The sequence below is a fragment of the Rhineura floridana genome, chromosome 13, assembly GCF_030035675.1.
Source record: "Rhineura floridana isolate rRhiFlo1 chromosome 13, rRhiFlo1.hap2, whole genome shotgun sequence".
In the NCBI taxonomy this organism is placed as follows: Eukaryota; Metazoa; Chordata; class Lepidosauria; order Squamata; family Rhineuridae; genus Rhineura; species Rhineura floridana.
In genome coordinates, this window is record NC_084492.1 from 2,863,269 (window position 1) to 2,880,064 (window position 16,796).

Sequence of the window (16,796 nt, forward strand, 5' to 3'; positions counted from 1 at the left end):
CATATTGACTTCTTCATCTCTGTAGGTTCTTGGGATAGTGGTAGGAGTCCTTTTGCAGGATCATGATGTTCGTCAGAATGAATTTCAGCAGCTTCCCTACCACCGAATTTTCATCATGCTTCTCCTGGAATTAAATGCCCCTGAACATGTCCTGGAAACTATAAACTTTCAGACACTCACAGCCTTCTGGTAGGTATATTAAATTTCAGTTGGGTCTATACCTGTTCAATTTGTGTTACTTTAAATATGTTGAAATATATGGAATCTATTTCAGTTGTCAGAAAAATTGCATGTTAGTAAATTTGTGGGGAAATGTGAGATCCTTTCCAAGGGGGCAGGCCTTTGAGAGGCCAAGAAGCCTTCAGAAGGAGGTGACAAACTTCTTTTGCAAATGTACCCAGCCAGTTTTAACATCTGAGTTAGCCCCACCTTCTGGTTGGAAGACAAACTAAGTCTCCTGACTTTACAAGGGAAAGGGACTGTTGACCCTGTTTCTTATACAGGAAGCTGGTTTTGTAGAGCTCCTTGGAACTTAGAATCATAGAATAGTAGAGTTGGAAGGGGCCTATAAGGCCATCAAGTCCAACCCCCTGCTCAATGCAGGAATCCAAATCAAAGCATTCCCAACAGATGGCTGTCCAGCTGCCTTCAGTGTTGAAGAGCCCACTACCTCTCATGGTAATTGGTTCCATTATCGTATGGCCCTAACAGTTAGGAAGTTTTTCCCGATGTCCAGTGGAAATCTTGCTTTCTGCAACATGAGCCCATTATTCCATGTCCTGCACTCTGAGATGATCAAGAAGAGATCCCTGCCCTCCTCTGTGTGACAACCTTTCATGTACTTGAAGAGTGCTATCATATCTCCCCTCAATCTTCTCCAGACTAAACTTGTATCTTTAGCTCTTAATTTGTTTTCCTCTTATTCCAACTAGCTTTTATTCTTCTCTAAATATGGTGTTGGTAGATAGTAGTATTGATTATCTAAATTGATTATGTAATTAGTAGCAGAAGATGGAGAAGTTCCATACTTTCTGCAAAAACAAGACCAGGAGCAGACTGCGGTACAGATCATGAACTGGTCGTATCGAAAATCAGAGTAAAGGTAAAGAAGAAGAACAGAGCAATCATAATGCCAAAATACAATTTAAATAACATCCCAGAAGAATATAAAGATCAAATAAGAAACAGGTTTGAGGCTTTAAATGTAGTTGACGGAGAACCAGAAGAACTATGGAGTGATGTCAGAGACATTATCAGGGAAGAATGCAAAAAGACAATACCTCTTGTTAAAAAGAGAGAAAGGTCTCAATGGATGACTGAAGAAACTCTTAAAATGGTTAAAGAGAGAAGGAAAGCAAAAGCAAAAGGAGATAGAAACATGGTCAGAACCCTAAATGCAACGACTAGTACGTAAGGACAAAGAACTATTACAATAACTATTATAGTTATTGTATAGAAATAGAAGAGGACAACAAAAAGGGAAGAACAAGAGCCCTGTTCCAAAACATTAGAGAAATGAAAGGGAGATTTAAACCACGAGTAGGGATGTTGAATAATCAACAGGGGAGCACACTGACTGACTGAGATTAAATAAAAGAAAGATGGAAGCAACACACTGAAGAACTCTATAAAAGAGATGCCAGGATGACAGATCCATTAACGGAGGATCCGTATGTTGAAGAACCAGAAATTTTAGACTGTGAGGTGAAAGCTACTCTTAAAATACTTGGAAGAAACAAATCACCAGGAACAGAAGGCATGCCAATAGAGTTGCTGCAAGCTACTGAGACTGAATCTGTCCAACTTTTGACAAAAATTTGTCAAGAAATATGGAAAATTAAACAGTGGCCCACAGACTGAAAGCATTCAATATACATCCCAATTCCAAAGAAAGAGGATCCCAGGGAATGCAGTAATTATTGAACTATTGCCTTAATATCCCATGCAAGTAACGTAATGCTCAACATTCTACAACAAAGGCTCTTACTATATATGAAATGAGAAATGCCAGGTGTCCAAGCTGGATTTAGAAAGGGAAGAGGCACCAGAGATCATATTGCAAACATGTGTTGGATAATGGAACGGACCAAGGAATTTCAGAAGAAAATCACCCTGTGCTTTATAGATCACGGCAAAGCCTTTGACTGTAGATCATGAAAAACTATGGGGGTACCACAGCATCTGATTGTCCTGATGCGCAACCTATACTCTGGACAAGAGGCTACTGTAAAGACAGAATATGTTTGGTTTCCAATCGGAATGGGTTTGAGACGGGTGTATTTTATCACCCTATTTGTTTAATCTGTATGCAGAACATATACGGAAAACGGGATTGGACCAAGGTGGAGGAGGTGTGAGAATTGGAGGGAGAAACATCAATAATTTAAGATATGCAAATGATACCATACTCTTAGCAAAAACCAGTAATGATTTGAAACCAATGCTGATGAAAGTTAAAGAGGAAAGCACAAAAGCAGAACTACAGCTGAACGTCAAAAAGACCAAAGTAATGACAACAGAAGATTTATGTAACTTTAAAGTTGACAATGAGGACATGGAACTTGTCAAGGATTATCAATATCTTGGTACAGTCATTAACCAAAATGGAGACAATAATCAAGAAATCAGAAGAAGGCTAGGACTGGGGAGGGCACCTATGAGAGAACTAGAAAAGGTCCTCAAATGCAAAGATGTATCACTGAACACTAAAGTCAGAATCATTCAGACCATGGTATTCACGGTCTCTATGTATGGATGTGAAAGTTGGACAGTGAAAAAGCGGATAAGAGAAAAATCAACTCATTTGAAATGTGGTGTTGGAGGAGAGCTTTGCACATACCATGGACTGCGAAAAAGACAAATAATTGGGTGTTAGAAGTAATTAAACCAGAACTGTCACTAGAAGCTAAAATGGTGAAACTGAGGTTATCATACTTTGGACACATCATGAGAAGACATGATTCACTAGAAAAGACCATAATGCTGGGAAAAACAGAAGGGAGTAGAGAAAGAGGAAGGCCAAACAAGAGATGGATTGATTCCATCAAGGAAGCCACAGACCTGAACTTACAAGATCTGAACAGGGTGGTTCACGACAGATGCTCTTGGAGGTCACTGATTCATAGGGTCGCCGTAAGTCGTAAACGACTTGAATGCACATAACAACAACAACAGATAGTAGTATAGTCTGACCAAATGTTGTATGTGCAGGATTTTATTTTGGAAGACCAGTGGTACATCACTGTGCAAACCAAACAGTGTATTGGAAACATTGATCTCATATTATTGATGTTCTCTCTAGCGTATGGGACAGATGCTTCCTCAGCGTCTTAGTGTGAGGAGAGGGTTTTTATGCTGCTGTCTTGGTCTGTGTGTAGTTCCACATTAGGATTAGCAGAGCTAGATTTAGAACATTCTGGAGCAGGGGTTCTCAAACTGGTCCATGGACCAGTGGTCTTTGAGCTGCGTTTAAGCGGTCCGTTGTATTTCTGTGAAAATACAATTAAAATCATACCACATCTAGCCAGCACATTACAATTGCTAAAACAGGCAGAAAGATCATTAAGATCCTCTCCAATTTTCAAGTCTTCTGTGAGGAGAGGGGGGGAGTCTGGGAATCACTGTGCTAGAGCTTTAGTCAGAGTGAGCTCCTGGTCAGGAGGGTCAATCAGGACATTGATCCTGATTTCCAACAAAGAGATAGGGCTATCCTGTTGTGAAGACTGCTCTGGGTACCTAGAAAAGCGTGACTTTATGGGAAGTAAAATGTTTTTCTTCTCTTCAGAAAGGCTTTAGTGGATCTTTTCATTAAAACTGTGATTATAATATAATTAAGATAAAATGTTATATATCTTACTATATTTGAATGGTTCACGGTCACCATCATTCCTTAGAGAAAGATTTGATGCACTTTTAAATCATTAACACATTTATTTGCATAGCTGTAAAAATCCATGCATTTTTTGCATCAAGCACAATGGTACAAGTTGCAGTTTGATTGCTTTGGAGGAGTTGGTGGGGAACAGGAGCCATTGGCAGAAGCTCATTAAAACTCCACCCACCAACCAATGGGAATTCTGCCCAGACAGTGTCTGGCTTCTACATTTTAACATGGTGCTGCTCAGATTTATAGTCTTCATTAAAATAGTGTGGCATAGAAAAATGCTCTCGATTTAAAAACAAAACCTTCCTATATAACATTCCTTCTTTTAGGAGTGGCTGCCTCTGTCCTGGGAGGCAGATCAAGGCCCCGAAAGTAGACATAGCACTGGGGTGGGGAGGAGAGGGTTAAACCTCTCCTCCTGGTCTAGTGTTCTTGTAGGGGTGCACATTGTGACCCCCTCTCTGTCTTCAGATTGATCGTTTGGTGAGCAGGAAGGAACTGATAACCCAGCCTCTTTATCTGATCTGCATGTATTAGCTGGAGGGTACATGTCTGTGCCTGTGTGACCGGATGGGAGGTTGCCACACCCATTACTGGCAAGTGGCCCTGAAGGGTTGGCCAAGGGTGGATGTGGCCCTGCTTGTTCGCTTGGTGAAGTTATGGACCTGTTATCTAGGCTGAGACCATCCTAAAGTGCAGATCCTTACCAATGCTTTCACCAACTTTGATTCAATGCTTGTGTTCTGTATTTTTATTTCAGTAACACATTTCACATCCTGAGACCTACAAAAGCTCCAGGTTTTGTTTATGCTTGGCTAGAATTGATCTCCCATCGGATATTTATTGCAAGAATGCTGGCACATACACCACAGCAGAAGGTGTGGCTGCAGTTTCTCTTCTGTAACTTACGAAGCTTCCAAAGGGAATAAAGATGCATCTTGGTTTGCAGGTTTTCTTGAACTAAAATGACTTTATGCCATTTAAATTTCTAATGTCTGCTTTTGAGGTGCAGTGTTTCTTTTACCATATTCTCGTAATCATAGAATAGTAGATTTGGAAGAAGCTTATAAGGCCATCCAACCCCCTGCTTGCTGCAGGAATCCAACTTAAAGCATCCCTGACAGGTGCCTCTTGAAGGCCTCCAACGTTGGAGAACCCACCACCTCCCCTCCCTAGGTCATTGATTCCATTGTTGTACCACTCTTAACAGTTAGGAGGTTTTTCCTGATGTTCAGTCAAAATCTGGCTTTCTGCAACTTGAGCCTATTATTCTGTGTCCTGCACTCTGGGTTGTTTGAGAAGAGATCCTGACTCTCCCTCTGTGTGACAACCTTTCAAGTACTTGAAGAGTGCTATCCTATCTCCCCTCAGTCTTCTTGATGCTAAACATGCCCAGTTCCTTCAATTTCTTCTCACAGGACTTTGTTTCTAGTCCCCTGAACATCCTTGTTGCCCTCCTCTGAACCTGTTCCAGTTTGTCTGCATCCTGCTTAAAGGGCAGTGTTCGGAACTGGATGCAGTACTCAAGATGAGGCCTAACCAGGGCCTAATAGAGAGGAACTAGTACTTCATGTGATTTGGAAACTATACTTCTAATGCGGGCTACAATAGTGTTTGCCCTTTTTGCAGCTACATTGCACTGTTTGCTTATGTTCAGCTTGTAATCAACAACAATCCCAAGATCCTGCTTGTATGTAGTACTGCTGAGCCAAGTATCCCCCATCTTATAACTGTGCATTTGGTTTCTTTTTCCTAGGTGTATGTAGAACTTTGCACATATCCATGTTAAATTTCATTCTGTCGTTTTCAGCCCAGTGATCCAGCCTATCAAGATCACTTGACTGCAGAGGGCAAAGAGATTCAGTTATCACCTGAAGGGGTGCAGAAACATGAATCTATCAGAATAGATTAAAAATTGATTTTGAAAATCTTATTTTAACTTTTTTAATATCCCCCCTCCTTTTTTGAATAGCTTGTTAAACTTACACTTAAACCCTTTAAAACTGAATCTGTGTCCGTCAGCCCTATATGCATATAACCCTAAACTAAAACAAACCCAGGTTAATTACACAAACTTGTGGCTTAAAGTTGACTTGTGCTGAAACTTATAAAAGTTTGTTTTAAACCAGGACCCTTATTTCAGACATAATACAAGTTCTGTTTAACTGAAACTCCAGTCAGTTCCGGCTACGTGGGGGACAGAGAGACAGGAGGGGAGGGCGTACAAGCCCGACTCTTGGCTCTGACTCACCCAGATCATGCTTAACCATGATTTACCATTACACGCAAACAAACAATGGCTGCTTTTCTATGGAAAATCGGGAAAGTTCACTTTTAGCATTACAAATATTGCACAGTATGGTATATATGGTACATTGTTGTGAGCTTGATAGTGTGTGTGGAAGAAACTTGATACATCATGGCACTTTTTGGGATCTAACCCCTGCCTCGGTGGGATTATATCTGGCATTATTGCTGGGAGGGTCTCCTTTCCGTTGTGCCAGCCTGAGTGATCTCAGCTGCTTACATTTTTATGCACTTTAACTTTCTGAACTGTGCAATTTTTTCAGTTCTCAAATGAAGAATAATTTATCTCCATATGAAAAAAGGACATCGCCTTTTAATCCTACAAAAATAAACAGTTCTATCCATTAACTACGTACCAGGCCTTGCTTCTGGAAAATGTTGGTCCTTGTTCATTGTCTCTGAACAAAGACAGATGTGGAGAGGCACATGGGCTGCAATTAACAAGTCCCCTACTTTGTTTCCAGGCTGTGGCAAAATAGAAGGATTATGCAGCATAGGAGATGGACAGAAATTAAAGTGAAATCAGTCATGTACTTGTCAATTCACATGTTTTGGGAGGCGTGAGCCTCATTGTTTAGGACATACATGAAATACCAGTGAGAAACTTGATTTGAATCTCTTTTATTTTGAATGATTATTTAAATCAATTTACTCCAACAGCTGTAGATGTTCAACAGACTTTTGGCATAACCTGCCAAGCTTCAAACTGTTTCCTACTTGTGATATTATCTAGAGCTGCAAACTTGGAGCTTCATTCCAGTAAATCTCACTCATTCTTCATTTCCCTCAAGCCCAGAGTTCATCCCACACAGTGCCCCCTATTGTGCAAAGCTGGCTGGTTTCTGGATAGATTGAATATTTCAGGTGGCTCAGTCTAAGTGATGAAAAATTAGAGTGCACTGTACCACTGTGATATCTAAATGGTTAGTTCTACCTCACCTGTGTTAGATGACAACCAAGCCAGACATTATAGTAAAAATATTAGCAAAGATCTCATAACACTACTCTTACTTCTCTTTCTAGGGGTGGCCTATGTATGCTCAACTGTTGATAGATCTGTTTAAATATTTGGCTCCTTTCCTGAGAAATGTGGAACTCGCCAAACCTATGCAAATTCTGTACAAGGTAAATACAAGTTTGAATGGAGCAGAAGAGAATTGAATTGTAGCTCATTCCTGCTTTGAAACTAAAAACTGGCACAAGTGTTTAGGCAGCTAATGGTCTTGGCCTTCCTCGCAATTTTTTCTTAAAAGCTTCTTCTAGTTGTTTCTTTCTGTACCTTTTAAAGTATTACTCTCCAACATTCTCCTATTGGGAGGAAGGGTGGGATATGAATCAAATAAATAACATTCTGAATGTTTTTCATGGCGACTGAAATCAGTGGGAGTTTCTCCCCACCTAGGAGGCTGCATTATACCAAATCAGGCCATTGGTCCATCTAGCCCAGTATAGTCTCCACTGACTGGCAGCAGCTGTCCAGGGTTTCAAGTGGGGACATGTCCAGCCCTATTTGGAGATTCTGGGAACTGAACCTGGGCCCTTCTTCATGCACTGCCCTGGCATGCCCTTGCCCTGATACAGTTAGGACTTAGGGCTAGTGAATGGCAGTTGTACCAAGCTAGTTGATCACAAGGAGAATTTGATTCAGTTCAGTGATGATCTGGAAAGAGCTTCACATCTTCAAATCTTATATTCCATTCTCAGCACCTCTAGTAGGGTGACGGAGGAAGGTGACCTCGCCTCAGACCTCAGTTTAAGCACTGTCGACAGTTCAGGCTAGATAAATCATTGTACTAATTTGGTGTGAGTAGGTACCTCAGTTTACTATGAGGAAGTCAGATACATAGGCAATAGTTGTTCCATTATTTTACATCTTAATTTTTATATAGTAGTAATACTATATTTTTATATATAGAATTTATATATAGGTTTATATAGAATTCTTCCTAAGTTGTATTCTTAGTAACTCTTACAAGTACCATGTAAGAACCAAGTATTATCTCTAATTAACAAAATTTATATACCACTTGATTGTAATAAAGCTGCTTACAAAAATATTAAAATTATGTTAAAATTGTTAAAACAAGTTAGTAAACATGTAAAAGATAATTAAAATTAACTGCAAGCTAAAAAAGATTAAAACACATCAACATCTACATGTTTAAGCAGGTGCTGAAGAATAGAGTGAAGGTGCCTGCCTGATGTCAGAATTTGAAGGGCTGACTTTGGGAAAGAGACTGTTTAACCCTACTCTTTTACTGAGTTGAGATTTAAGCCAGGGATTTCTAACCTCAGGGGTAACCATTGTACTCTAGCTATATACCATGTAGAGTGGTGGGTTGGGAAGTTTTGTACAGATTTAGCATAGATGCTTAGTCCTCTTCCTTTTTTCTTTTTGATAGGGTACTTTGCGTGTGCTGCTGGTCCTGTTACATGATTTCCCAGAATTCCTCTGTGACTACCACTATGGTTTCTGCGATGTGATTCCTCCAAATTGTATTCAGCTAAGGAATCTGATCTTGAGTGCCTTCCCACGTAATATGAGACTTCCAGATCCATTCACTCCCAATCTTAAGGTAATGCATCTAGTAGGAACAGACCCAGCAGATCAGATTTGTACCAGTTACCATCTTTTGATGATTTTGCATGAACAACTATGTTGGCAGGATGAATTTGACCTGCTGTGCCTAAACAAGGGGAAACCAACAGGAGGCCTTCCTGAAGTTGGACTTCGGCTCCCATTGGACCCAGCTAGGAGGTCAGTTAAGGGTCAGTGGTTAAGGGTGATGAGAGTTGTAGTCCAACATCTGGAGGGCAGCCCACTGGCTGCCCCTGGCCTAAACCAAGTTGTCCTGTCCTGTCTTGACTTCCTTAAGGAAGCTCAAGCTGTTCATAACACTGAATTGTCCTGAGTGAGGAACAACATTGTTCACGAGCACTCCTCTGTCCTTGATCATACATGGCAGTCATGGCTTAGTAGTCAAGTTCTGGTCTCTCTTTTGGAGTATGGTTTTGCTTATGCAACCTTACTAAAATGATAGCAAGAACACAGTCAGATGAGCTGCTCATTCAGCCTCCACATGGACTTCATATGGATAACAGCAAAATGGTAGAAAAGTCCTTAAGTCCAGGTTTTATATCCCTAAGTGCGGAACTTCCGGCTGAGGGAGGATGGTGTCGGCAGCATTTTGTCTGAGCTCCCCGTTCTGATAAGTATTTATTTCCTTTGGTCCTTTCTTTCAAATACGTGCAGCCAAAGAATTTCTCTGCTCTGGGGAGTTTTAGCAGCTTCTTCCTTGACCTGGAGGGCCATTTAAAGTTTTCTATGCCCTATAAGTCCCTGTAGGCGAAGAACTTCCTTATATCTGGATGACTGGATTTATAGCACTGCTGTTAAAAAGCCGCTATTAATAACTGCAGCTGTTCTTTGTGCCGCCGGAGTCTGCAAGTGATAGACTGCAGAGCTAAACATAGCCAAGGTCACAAGCCAAGACAGGCAAAGAAAATAAGAGTTGGGACGGACCCCAGTCCTCCCCTAGCGTCTCCTTTAACCTCGCAATAAATAACGAGCAGTCTCAGTCTCTCATATACAATGTCCCTCGAATAGAGCATGGTGCTCACAAGAACTGGCTACAAAGCTCTGGGGATCTCCCCTCTTCCCCAGGATAGTCTTTCTCAGAGATTGAAACTGCAAACGAAAATTACTCAGTTCTTCACAGAGAAACAACGGGGAAAAAACATGGAGGCAAACTTCAACCTGAGCCATGACTGGTCACTTGATAGGATATTCATAGCTCCTGAGTTAAAGGAGAAAGACAACACTCCATCTTTGGCTTATGAAATTCTTCAAGCAGAGACCTCGAGTCCAAGTTCTCTTGCTAGGGTACCCAGTGTTGCAACAACTGAGCCCTATGGGCACCTATCCTCCGCCCCAACAGTACAGCTGGCGTACCAAGCTAGCGCCTCACCATTTAAGTCTGCCAGTTCTTTTCTGGAGACTACAAATCAGCTTCAGCCATCTTTAATCTACGAGTGGCCTCTCTCTATCATGAGGGAAATTGACCTCATTAAGGTGTATCTGGACAGGAATAATCTACTAATAACAATTGCTGAAATTACAACGAAAATTTTATCTCAATTATCCGACGAGAGCTTGGCCACTCAATCTAGCGAGGATAAGACTAAAGCAACTGTCTCTGCGACAGCCTGTTTCAGCGATGTTAGGCCGCGCGTCCCTAAAGTCCTGGCAAAGGAACGCAAGAAAAAAAACAACAGTAAAAATCCAGAAGTAAAGAAAAGCAAAAACATAAACGATCCAAAGCCTCTAAAATATAAAAAGATGCAATGTGGCAAATTGTTCGGGCACCTTAATGAGAGCTTTGAGGAAGTGCCCCTAAAGAAGGCTAGCACTGATAGAAAGGAGGCGACTCAGGATCTGAACCAAATTACAATAGACCCGTCAGACCTGCCCCCCCTTCTAACTTTGGACGTTCTCTCTGAAAATGAAACCTTAACCCCGCCCATTCCCTCAGTGGGGCTTGTGGGCGGGGCGAAGGGGCACAAAGTTAAATATTGGAATTTGATTCTTAACAACAAAGATCTGGTCCTAACTAATCTTCCTAAACCTGGAAGTTTTAGCTCGCAGTTGCAATGCAAACTCCTCCTAATTAACTCCTGGAGGAACGTATCTATAAAAAACCTTGTGGTGGATGACTTAGAATATGTAAACTACTTGCCCAATTTTGGTGCTGCTTCCTGAGTAAATGTATCATTCAAGGAGGCTCAAATAGCCAAGAAATTACTTGCTTGCAGAGGTGCTCTGAGTCTCCATAACATTGGGGTACGAAGAGTTTTCGATAACATAGCCCCCCAACGCCTCTGTTTCCCAACTGGAACGTCCACTTTTCTCCTCCCAAGGTTAAATCTTCCCCATGTGCCGTGGCCTCACTTGAGGAGACGTCTACATCAGTCCACAATGAGATAGAAGCCCCAATCAACACAGAGTATGATCAAGTCGCAACTTTTGTTCCACGTCCTCCAGAACCGCTAAACACCGTACTGGCGAGCGAGTCATTTGTTGCGAAAGAAAATGATCTTTTGGAGCCCTACCCACTCAAGCTCAAGAGAATATAATTTCGAGACTGGATTCCCTCAGATCTCAGATACTCACTTCATTCCAATCTACCAAAGGCTCCAAGTTGGTTATTCAGGCGGAAATCAACCCCGTTGCTGATAAGCATCTCACATTGGACCTTCCGGGCTCTCCTGCCCATGATGCAGTGATCGGCTCAGCTCCGATATTACTTGAATTGCCCAAGATGCTGGATCCGAGAGGTTTTGGGTCTTATGAACAAAAAACCACCCAGCCTCACTTCTTTAATGAAGTCTTCTTCCTTAATGAAGCCCCCTGCTAAGGATTCCTTACTTGCCAGGAGTAAAAGTGAAGGGAAGTTTTTCTCTCGTTGATCACGAACAGTCCCAGGAGACCATAGGTTCCCCCATTAGGAGTCAGGGCAAAACGAGGGCTCTTGGTGGCTCCACCTTGCAAAGCGCTCCTAGCATTTCCCCTAATGCCTCCAGTGCACAGTTGAACACTTCAGCCCAATCCGGATCTCTCCTAACTTCTGTTGGCCATATTGATGGCACCCTTGTCTCCCTTGATAACACAAAGTGCAATGCGGGAATTGCTAAAATGATAGTTGCTGAACAGTTTTCCAATGTCAGATGCAGATACTTGATCTCCAGAAAAGTTGTAGCCATTTACTCATACAGTGCCTTGCAAAAGTAGTCAGACTCCTGACCAGTGCTCTCATATGACTGAATTACAAATGGTACATTGTCATTTTGTTCTGTATGATATTTTATTTTGAAACACTGAAACTCAAAGTCAATTATTACGAGATGACATTGGTTTTATGTTGGGAAATGTTTGTAAGAAACAAAAAAAAACTGAAACATGTTGCTTGCAGCCCCAGCTCCAGTTTACACAGATGAAAGAGATTGCCCTATTGAGGACACAATTACCTTACCATTGGCCTCCACCTGTCACACTGTCAGGATAAAAAACCCACTGTTGAAGGATCATTGGTCAGGCTGTGGATCTGCAGGAAAATGAAGACCAAAGAGCATTCTACAGAAAGGAGAGATAATGTAATATGAATGCACAGATTAGGAAAAGGGTACAAAATAATATCCAAGTGTTTGGATATCCCAGTGAGCACAGTTGGATCGGTAATCAGGAAGTGGAAGCTGCATCACACCACTCAGGCATTGCCAAGAAAAGGCTCTCTCTCAAAACTCAGCGCTCAAACAAGGAGGAGACTTGTGAGAGAAGCCACAGAGAGGCCAGCAATTATTTTGAAGGAGCTAGAGAGTTCAGTGGCTGGGAGTGGAGTAATGGTGCACCAGTCAACCATATCAAGAGCTGTGCATAACACTGGCCTGTGTGAGAGGGTCAATGGCAGGGCATTGCAGGGAGAGGGTGCAAAGAAGAGAGTGGCTGAAGATTTTTGGTAAAGAATGGGAAGGAGGACAAATGGGAGAGCACCCATCGACATTCTTGTTTATTCACTCACAGAACACTAAAAGGCTGCTGACGCAAGATCATTCTGATTGGCCTCAGCAAAGCTTGTTCTTAGTAGAAATCTGAATTGTTTCACACTAATTACTTGAAATGGGCTTTAGGCAAAGCCCTTGTAAAAGGAGTTCTCCTTGTAAAAATTGGTAATACATTAGCTACCCCTATTCTCTGGGTAGTAGACTTGTTTGAAATGATAAGTGGCATAATTTTGCGAAATGTGAAATTGTTTAACTTTTAAAAACAAAAGTTTTTCATTGAAATGGGTCTTTATACTGGTAAACATTATTTTTTAAGAACTCTGGAGAGTGCCATCTAACCCCATGTTAACTTGGTAATTTGTCAAGTTTTAGAGCTGTTCTTTGTCATCCATCTTTAATATAAATTGAGGTCTTTCACCTCAATTGCTGAAAGACACCCGTATTTGAAAAAAATTGTCTCCAGCATCTTCTGGAGTGCAGAAAGATATATCTGCCATTTCCCTGTTATAAAAGCATAAAAGCGCACTCTAAACCAGTGGCGGGGAACCTGTGGTTGTGGGACTGTCACAATAGCCCTCTGAGTGCACCTACCTTGTGAGGTGGAACAACTCTACTCATGGCTCTAACTACTAGATGGTATTGCCACCACCCTGCTTAAGAGCCACTGAGCTGGGGGGAGCAGGGACCCCACAGACTTCATGCTTTGATTCTGGGAACTGTATACCGTGATTGTATTTTTATGAGTTGACAGTTTATAAATGTTCTTATAAATTGGGAAACTTGTAGTCACTGCTGGACCCTTTAGAAACCTTGTTCACATTAACCCTGTGTGTCTTTCCAAAGCAGTCTGACTCATGGGAGTTAAACTTTGCTAAAGGCATAAAACATTTCTTTAAACCAGGTTGGTGCATACAGTTGAAGCACCTGACTTGTGAGCCTGGAAAGCAAATTAAAAATAATAAATGGAAAATAAAACAAGTTGAATAATTAAAAACCACCTTACCTTTTCATTCATTAATGAGAAGTTATGGGTAAGACTGTTGGTTGTTGTTTTATCTTGCATGCTTCTCACAGAAGAATAATGTGACTGTGTGCTGCCCAAAGAATCTTGTAACCAGAATTTTTCCAGGTGGTGCTAGTTCTGTGTTTTGTTGGCAGGTGGACATGTTGAGTGAAATTAATATTGCTCCACGGATACTCACCAATTTCACTGGTGTGATGCCATCTCAGTTCAAGAAGGATTTGGATTCCTATCTCAAAACCCGTTCTCCAGTCACGTTCCTGTCTGACTTGCGCAGCAATTTACAGGTGAGGGACTCGATACAAGATCAGATTTGGGAGAGGGCTGGGAGTGGACCCTAACATGCACTTCTGCATCTGTTGTGTCTTCTGCACTAAAATGGGTTTTTAGTTCTTACGCCTAAACCAGGAATCACCAACTTGGGGGGGGGGCATTGGCAGCTCTGGAATTTTGAGTGCTCTGAGCACCAAGGTACCACACCGTGTCACTTCTCCCTTAGGGAGGAGGGTAATGTGCCCACTATACACCCTCACAGCTTTTCTGTGGAGGTGTGGGTAAAAGTCACACCCGATAGAATTAAAATGGATCCTCTTGAATTTGCATGATTTTACATGGAGTTCCTAAAACTACCACTAAATTGAGGCTTTTCCCATGGAAAAAAACACTTTGAAGATGAGCTGTTTTCCTGGATACGTGTGAGTACTTACCGTTCTTGGCACTGCATTTTCATTTCTCTAGCCAGGTGCTTTTGCTCCCGTTTTCTGTTACTCTGCTTTCTGTTCAGCTGCAGTTCACACTTTCCACTTCCTTGTTCTCCTTTACATGCTTTTCAAGGCTTAGCAGCCCAGTGTCAATCTGAGCCTTGAAGAGTACAGAGCCGGAATCGTATTACTCTTCCAACTTTCTTTTGCTTTGTGTGTTTTTCAAAGGGGGAAAAGCAGTCACCCTTGCCAACTCATGAAGGAGGCACAGAGACTTCATGGGAGTCAAGGGAAGCCCTCCAGGGCGCCACTGTGCCCACAGGTGCCATGTTGGTGATTCCAGGTCTAAACACAGGTAGTTTGGTCATTGCAAAGGAGCCCAGCTCCAATCCCACTGTCACAGATCAAACCTGCTTAGAAAGACCTCAGTTAAGAATGGGTCAGTTTGACTTGATCCAGACAGCAGCATTCTGGTTTTGCTGTGGGTTTGTTTCTGAATAGCGGTCATTCACCATATTGTTTATTTTCTCAAAATACTGCCCGATTTGGGAGTTGTAAAATCATATTATAGGGGTGTGGTAGTGATGGCAGAGGAGGTAAGAGAAGCCAGCCTGCTTAAAGCTTAAAGGCTTTGGCAGGCTCTTTGCAAATTATATCCTGTGGTTTAGACACATGAAAACACATAGATTTTCTCCAGGGTTCTTCTCTCATATATCCCAGGTGTTGATTTCACCTCCTTTGTTTTAATCCCACTAGGTGTCAAATGAGCCTGGCAATCGCTACAATATCCAGCTGATAAATGCCCTGGTGCTGTATGTAGGTACTCAAGCTATTGCACACATTCACAATAAAGGCAGCACTCCTTCCATGAGCACCATCACTCACTCGGCTCACATGGACATTTTCCAGAATCTTGCTGTTGACCTGGACACAGAAGGTAAAAATGGAAGTTGATAGTCCGTCACATCAGTGAGCCTAATGTTGAATCAGATGCAAGAGGTTCATCTCTGGGCCTTTGAAAAGAGCCTGTGTGCATGTGGGAAATGAGCCTTGTGAGATCAGACATAAATCCTGCATAATTGATCATGTGCTAGCCTTACAGTTGATACGGGGGTTCAGGGATTAGCAGGTAATTGTAGGACTTGGAGTTCTATAGCAGTTCTTGCCATTTAGCCCACATGGATAATCTTTTGTTTTAAATTTTAGAAATTACAAAATGTTTCCTAAGTAGTGAAAAGAGTATAGTTGTAAATCCGGGGTGGGGAACTTCTGACCCAAGGGTCAAATGTGGCTTTCCAGACCACTCTGTCCAGCCTTCAACACCCGCCCCAGCCATGCCTTGCACCCTCCTTGATTGCGTTTGCCAGACTGGATTGTGCCCTTGAACTGTGATGTGGCCCCTTCCTAGGCAGGAAGGAGGATAGAGTTGTGTGTGTGTTAGTAAAAGCCTGTTGTCTTTTGGGAGTACAGCCTAATGAATACCAGCAAGTGGCACAGCAGTTGCTGTACCCACACTTTCCTCTCATCCTACCCGCCACTGTAGAAGGGTCCCTGCCTCTTTTGTAAACCAACAGGTCTATGCATTACTATTTAGAAAATATCTGAATGACTATTTAAATCCAGTTGTCCTATGTCTGACTCTTAAGTCCTTGGCGGCACCCATTGTGTTCACCTTCCCAACATTTGGACATAAACCTCTGAACAACACATTAGCCGTACTAGGGCTATGATGTCCTTTGAATATAAGAGAATCTGACTATTTTTAACAAATGTTTTGTTGTTCCAGGTCGGTACCTCTTCTTGAATGCAATTGCCAATCAGTTACGGTACCCAAACAGTCATACTCACTATTTCAGCTGCACCATGCTTTACTTATTTGCAGAGGCCAACACTGAAGCTATTCAAGAACAAATCACCAGGTAAGAGATCAACTCCTGATTTGCCTAGTTCTTACAAACAGCAGATGAGGAACCAGAGAGGAGCTTCAGGAGCTGGCTGTATAACTCTGTTGGTCACATGTCCCTGCTCATCTAGGCAGTGGGGAGAGTGGATACACTGTCATCTGGTGCTCTCCAGCATGTCAACTGGGAAGAATGTTGTTTACCCCAATTGCAGCAGTAGAAAGTCTCAGGTGATGGCACCCTTACACCTCTATCTGTTTCTCTTTTATAGAGTTCTGTTAGAACGACTGATTGTAAATAGGCCTCACCCATGGGGTCTCCTTATTACCTTCATCGAGCTGATTAAAAACCCAGCATTTAAGTTTTGGAATCACGAGTTTGTTCATTGCGCTCCAGAAATTGAAAAGTGAGTAATTTTAAACAGT

The 16,796-nt window shown here is 42.0% G+C and overlaps 1 protein-coding gene across 12 annotated transcripts in view; it reads left to right on the forward strand.

The window, feature by feature from the left end:
* CNOT1 (CCR4-NOT transcription complex subunit 1) overlaps positions 1 to 16,796 on the forward strand; it is a 114,410-nt gene that overhangs the window by 96,491 nt on the left and 1,123 nt on the right. For all 12 annotated transcript variants that reach the window (XM_061594120.1, XM_061594114.1, XM_061594119.1 and 9 more), the window contains 8 exons: positions 26 to 189; positions 4,644 to 4,761; positions 7,214 to 7,315; positions 8,593 to 8,766; positions 13,907 to 14,056; positions 15,227 to 15,407; positions 16,257 to 16,389; positions 16,643 to 16,777. In XM_061594120.1, the coding sequence (XP_061450104.1) occupies positions 26 to 189; positions 4,644 to 4,761; positions 7,214 to 7,315; positions 8,593 to 8,766; positions 13,907 to 14,056; positions 15,227 to 15,407; positions 16,257 to 16,389; positions 16,643 to 16,777 (1,157 nt within the window). The remainder of the gene's footprint in view (positions 1 to 25; positions 190 to 4,643; positions 4,762 to 7,213; positions 7,316 to 8,592; positions 8,767 to 13,906; positions 14,057 to 15,226; positions 15,408 to 16,256; positions 16,390 to 16,642; positions 16,778 to 16,796) is intronic.